The sequence below is a fragment of the Cynoglossus semilaevis genome, chromosome 11 (assembly GCF_000523025.1).
Source record: "Cynoglossus semilaevis isolate Cse_v1.0 chromosome 11, Cse_v1.0, whole genome shotgun sequence".
NCBI lineage: Eukaryota > Metazoa > Chordata > Actinopteri > Pleuronectiformes > Cynoglossidae > Cynoglossus > Cynoglossus semilaevis.
The window spans coordinates 18880932-18887286 of NC_024317.1; the positions used below are offsets into that span (position 1 = coordinate 18880932).

Here is a 6355-nt window from a genome sequence, read left to right on the forward strand (position 1 = left end):
GTTTTTAAAGTCGAAAAATTCTTGGCCTCCCTCCAAAGAGGAAACCCTCTTCAATCCCCACACAACTCACACATATTCTTTTATTTTAGTTTTTAAGTCGCAACGACCCCCCCCCCCCAAAAAAAAAAGTTTAGATGTTATCTTGCAACTGCTTTTCTTTGTCCTAATTATGTACATCCCCTGAAGTGCTCTGTCGCCCCCAACAGGAAGTACACACACACTTTGAAAAACCACTGCTAACCAGGTTGATACTGAAGTGCTAGTTCTACAACAATGGTATTCTTACCACAGCTGCTTCTTGTGCTCGTTATACAGTAGTGGTAGATGGTGGACTCAGGGTCATCTGAGTCATTGAGATGTTCAATACTGTGGTTATAGTACAGTCATGCTCTGTGTGTGGGCCAGTTAGTGCTACTGTAGTGACTCTGGCTGTTAAAATGGCCAATTGTCTAATAAGGAATGAATTCTCTTTTTTGTGAACTGGACTGGCACAGTACAAACCTGTGATTCGGTACTTTAATGTTGGAAATACTTGTAATACTATGAGATTAAAATATTCTCAGAGCTGATGTGGTGTGAGAAGTCAAGAGCCGCTACCGAAATTGAGCTCAAGTCAAAGCATTTGCCCAAGCAAACCTGCTGCATAATTTCATTCCATATTTTGTAGTTTATATGTCGTAAGTTTAATTAGCAAAGTTTATTTTGTTGTGAGTTCAGTTACAAAAAGCACCTCAGAAACATATACCACAAGCTTCTTTTCAAGACTCCCTATTAGAAGTTAGTGGTTAGAATACTAAGACTAATTAACTATGATACTCTGCTTGTCTGTAACTTAATTGGTCATGCACTAATGCTATTGTCTGAAGTTGTAATAGTTGTGAGCAGAAGCCTGAAGCCTTAACAATGTATTTTGAAATATGCCATCTTTTGGTGGCATAAATAAACTTCCCAATATCTTCCAGATTCCATTTCATTAAATGTTATCCCACGTCAGTGCAGCAGAGGCAATTTCCTCTTCCCAACCTCAGCTATTTAATGAACTGTCTTCGTAGCTGACAACTGGAAACCAACCTAAGAGAAATGCTCCAGTCGTCTTTAGACTATTAGTGAGATGGAAAATATAGACGCAGTGCAGTGTGAGCTATAGAAGCAGCATTAATGGCTTAAATTATTATACAGGAACTTGTATCGCAGATGTCTGCACAGATGGGTTGGTGGAGAACTCTCTGAGTAGAACAAAATGAATCAGAGAAAAAAAAGGTTGAGTAGACTACACAGAAAAAGCTGAAGGTCCAAATTGCCTCCATAGCAGAAGCAGCTTTTGAAGCGGTGATGCTTTTGTAGGACTTTGTAAAGCTTGGAGAGGCTGCAGTGGGACCAACCTTTTTGGAAGATAAGAATGTGGCCTACTTTGTGCCCTACTTTTTTTCTCATTGTAGTTTACTTTGTTTAACTAAGCACTTTGGACGGCTCTCACTTTGTTACTTCTATTTTTGTTGCTGTTTTGAATCAGCACACATCATCGGCACCGTATGCTCTTTGTATACATTTTTTTTCTGTTATTTTCTGACTGACTGTGCAAATTAACAATGACAACAGTGTGATTTATTTCTCTTAGGGTCTGGCACAATAATGTGAGTTACCTGTGTGACAGTCTCTGTCACAGTACATCAGCACAGTACAAGCTGATGCAGTGGTTTTAATGGTTTTGGCCTCTGTAGTAACTAAATTACATGTAATCTTTACTGCCTCATAATCTGACACAACCTGAAGTTTTAATTTTATTTTAAAATTCATGTCAAAACTGTAAATTTGGGCTCCTCAAGGTTGAAGGTCATTCACTAAGTCCGTGAAATTACCAATGCGTCACATATCAAAAATTTAAACAAGGAGTAATCCTCTGAAACACAGATGTTACTTAGATGAAAATTAAATCAAAGTGCAGGTCTCTTTGACCTTGGTTTGCTAAGTCAGATTCTTCCCTCCAACCCCGGCTGAAGGCTACACTTGTATGTTGTTTAAAAAAAATGACATTTAACCCAGAAATGTCAGTGAAAGGCCTGTCAGTGGTCATCATCAGACTGATGTGTCACCTCAGAGCTGCTGTCTGACTCAGATGGCACATAAAAATAGAAAACTGTCAACACATGTTAATGCAACACAGCACTTAAGAAAAGTGACACACAAAAGGAACCTGACAACCCCTAGGTCAGAATACAGCTCCAACTGAGTACAAGCATATTTGAAGGAGATGATTAGCAGACATTTTTTGTATTAGGAAAAGAATGGCTTAGGCTTTAGTAAAAAATAATCCTCCCTGGTGAGGATTTGAGCCTCTCAATCATAGTTTAAGTTTAAGGTCAAGTTTACAAAAACAGCAGACATCAGAAGGAAGAGTGTGATTATTTAAAGGATTTGGTTCAGACCTCGATACCACAGACCAGGATGTGTTGTGATGACAATGTGGTCCATACATTAAAGATGTATTTATGTATTATGAATCGTTTGTATATATAAAAAATAAAAAATAAATACAAATGTGTGACAAGTTGCATTGGTGAAAAAAATAATGTTTGCAACTTAAAACCAAAAATAATTACTGTCAATTTTGAGGATCAGTTTAGATCAGCTCAGTATTGATTTAGATATTACAGCAATAATGCTATTATTATTGCTGTCAGTTTACTGCAGTGACTCGACATGGTAGAAAATGTAAGTCTCAACAAACACCATATTTTTTTTTGACTGGATTCCACTGAGGACGGAAAAATCCACAATACATTTGTTGGAACGCTAACTGCTGATCCAGCTTCAGTTGCCAGTGGACAGATTGACGATATTGGCTCATGAAGAAGTGCTTTTCATCAGTCCATGACCAAGCTGAATTCTTCTGGTATAGATTTTCTGAGCAACCGGGCTCACAATTAACTGGTAGAACGCTCCGTCCTGGTGAAATGACGTAGGGAAGTCTGTTTTGTTTCTAAAAACTGCATTTTTAGCCCAATTTGTAAACTCACCTCTTGAATACAACAGTTTACAGACCAATGTTCCTAGTAAAGCACATTTGAACAATCTGAATCTTTTTTTAACATTTCCTTTCAGATGATGGCAAGCTGACTTTTGAAGAGTTCAATGCCTATTTTGCGGATGGGATCCTGACAACTGAGGAGCTGCAGGAGCTCTTTTACTCCATTGATGGACGACAAAATAAGTAGGGTTTTTGTTTACCCTCACAAAATCAGTCTTTATTGACATTTTACATTGCTGTCCAACTGCTGTAAAAGTCATCTTGACAAAATTTACTTTTCCAGCCAAACTCAATGGATAAGGAACTCACATTTACAGTAAAGTACAAAGCCTCTTAGAAACCCATTGTATTCAGTAATAGAAGGAGAAAAAAAATCAGTATAAGTGTAGTGATTATCGGTTTGGAGAAAATGTTCCTACTTAAGAATCTTCTTAATAGTTGTTTATAGTGTGTTATGTGGTGTTTTGTCCAACCATGACAGCTGTATATTTACAGGTATTGGAAATGTAGTACTAATCTGAGTGATGAATTGCTTTTGGATTCCTTTTATAAAACATCAACTGTCAGAGATTTTCAACCTCAAATTGTGAAAGTGACATCTGGTTAAAAGTGTTCCTAGGTAACTTACATTAACTGCATTTTGTCAGTGACTGACAATTATTTGAATACATTAATTCAAAGTGCAGAACAACTTAACAAATGAGCATTGACTAAAAAAAAAAAGATTTATTAAGCATTTATTTTTATTTTATTTATTATATTGGAAACATGAAGGGACTTAGAGCAGATCCCTCATGTACCCCCTTATCCTGGGGTAATCTTGTTATTCTGACTATAGACCACCCACAAATACGTCTCTGCAACTCAAATTTTAAGAAAAGGTTTTCCAAACTAATTTTTGCAAAATAGTAATATTGCCTGAGTAATTCTCTTGGGTAAATGCAGTGAAGTGCAGCACAATTAAGATTTTATTTTATTTTATGCCAATCCTGATTTAGCTTGTTCTTTTTCCTGTTTTCCCTGCAGTAATCTGGAAACCGACAAACTTTCAGGTTGGTGGATAGTGTGTTCGCAGCACAATTACACTATAAAATTACTGCCTCAACACATTATTCCCAGATGAGAGTGTTTAATGCCATTTATCACATTATGTTTTTAATATTCTTTGAGATGCCTGACTGGGTAGTGTGTGTGTTTTAATTAAATTGTGTCTTTGAATATTATTTTATCTGCAAACCTGATACATTGATTTATATTTAAATGCCAAGTGACTTATTCTAATTTTCGTGCCATTGGTAGCAACATAAATATAATCACCATACTGAGAGGTTTGTTTATCATTTGATTATATACTGGAGAGTCTCTGCAATAACAGCGCATACGCAGACATGATGGATCTTATATATGATATCTTATATATTAGAAGCCACAGTTACATGTAATATAACACTCACACATTTAAGCATTAAGTGACAAAGGTCTATGACATAAATATATATCACTCTGTCATCATTAAAAGTTTGTTTGCCTATCAGTACAACGCTAAAGTTTTAATTGGTATGAAATGAGCGGCCAACGCTGAGGCCATGTTTCTTTTCCGCTATTAGATTATTTTTCCCAGCACCTTGGAGAATATCTCAGTGTCCTTTCATCACTGGAGAGCCTGAATGTCGCCATTTTAAAGGCAATGGATAAAACCAAGGAGGTAAGAGAAATCCTGAGAATGCAACTTTGAGTGACGTCGAATGGCAGAAGAGCTAAGGCAAACATGAACAGGAAGTGAAAATCCACAGTCCCTGCTGCTGCATGTAATTGAAGTTGAAGTCAATGTCATTGTCTTCTAGAGTAGTGCATCACAAGAAAAAAAAGTCACATGGAAGAAACGGTGGGTGCTCTCACTGAGGTTTTAAGCAGTGAGCCCTAATTAACAATGTAGTTCAGGTGTGTACCTGCACACACTCTCACAAACAAAGGGCTGGAACCAGCACAGCTGCAGGGAGTTGGTCTGCTTATTCAGGATGTCATGGTCATTTGTAATAACCTGAATAGAATGGACATTCAGCTTCTATTCTGAAGGAACACTCTGATGTTTGTTCCAAAGAAAAATGCAAACAAGAGATTTAAGTAGAGCACACAGAGACATGTAATGCTCCACAAAGAAAGATTAAACTCTGGCGTCAACCTTTGCATCTAAATTCCTGCATCTTGTTTTATTATACAGTGGCTTATAGTTTTGGATAAATATTGAACACCTGGCGATTGCACTAGACTGAATAATTATGTTTTGTATATTTTGCATAATTTGTCTCTGACCTTGTTTAAATTTGTGTCAGATCAACACAGTCAAGGGTTTTTTTTTAATCTGACCACTTTGTGAAGCCTCATTTTTTATTTTTTTTAATCCAAACTGTTTTCATCAGGTACATTCTTTGAAAAACACAACTTTGAATCAGCGGTTTGAATTTTAATAGACAAGACAGAAACCGTTCTTGATGCAAATCAACCAGTCCTGAATAAATATGAGCGGTGTCTTAATTGGATCACCTCGCTCCCCTGTTCAGTCGCTTCACAGCTGTTAGTGAAGAAAGCCCAGCTGGATTGGCTAGTTAAAAGCTGGAGTCTGTCACAGAGTGATCTGGGCCGTGAATCCCCAGAAGCCTTTAGAGTTAGAGGCTACTCATTATCAATTTGGAGCAAGAGCGCTGTACCATCATTAACACAATGAGTGGTTGTCGGCCATACTGCTCTGAAAAATAAATATCTGTGAGTAAACAAGGTTAACGAGCATGTGACATGTTTATGGACGACTTTGTCCTCGTCTCAGTAGGGGCTGCAATTTTTCACTTCTTCTGTTTGGTTTCTGCCTCCATTTCAGATGTTTTGATTGTAAATAAAGATAGAAGATCAATAAAAGTTTATTTTGGGCACTTGCAGACGGCTTTTTTAATTTGTGCCCCCTCTCTGGTTCAAGGAGTACGAGGGTGCCAGTGTGCTGGGCCAGTTTGTCACCAGGTTCATGTTAAGAGAGACGTCAAGTCAGCTTTTATCTCTCCAGAGGTCACTGCAGTGCGCCATGGAGGCGGTGGAAGAGCAGAGCTGCCCCACACAGTAAGAGCCATATATTATGTTATAACGTTATGTTTATGGAGCTAGGCTATGTTATAATTTAGACACATCGTAATTATCATATAATAATAATATAAGTTGGTATGGAAGAGATGCAAATTTTTTATTCCTTTGAATGTAAGTGTTCATGCCAAATTTTGGTTGATTTGAAATTAAAACAAAAAAAATTCATTTTTTTGGTAAAAGCTGGTGGTACTGGAC

General features: G+C 37.3%; 1 protein-coding gene across 2 annotated transcripts in view; it reads left to right on the plus strand.

Annotated features, from left to right (window-relative positions):
* The window catches only part of necab3 (N-terminal EF-hand calcium binding protein 3), a 20810-nt gene that overhangs the window by 5421 nt on the left and 9034 nt on the right, over positions 1–6355 (plus strand). For both annotated transcript variants that reach the window (XM_025060348.1, XM_008321129.3), the window contains exons 3-6: positions 3103–3211; positions 4055–4080; positions 4636–4733; positions 6000–6136. In XM_025060348.1, coding sequence (XP_024916116.1) covers positions 3103–3211; positions 4055–4080; positions 4636–4733; positions 6000–6136 — 370 coding nt within the window. The remainder of the gene's footprint in view (positions 1–3102; positions 3212–4054; positions 4081–4635; positions 4734–5999; positions 6137–6355) is intronic.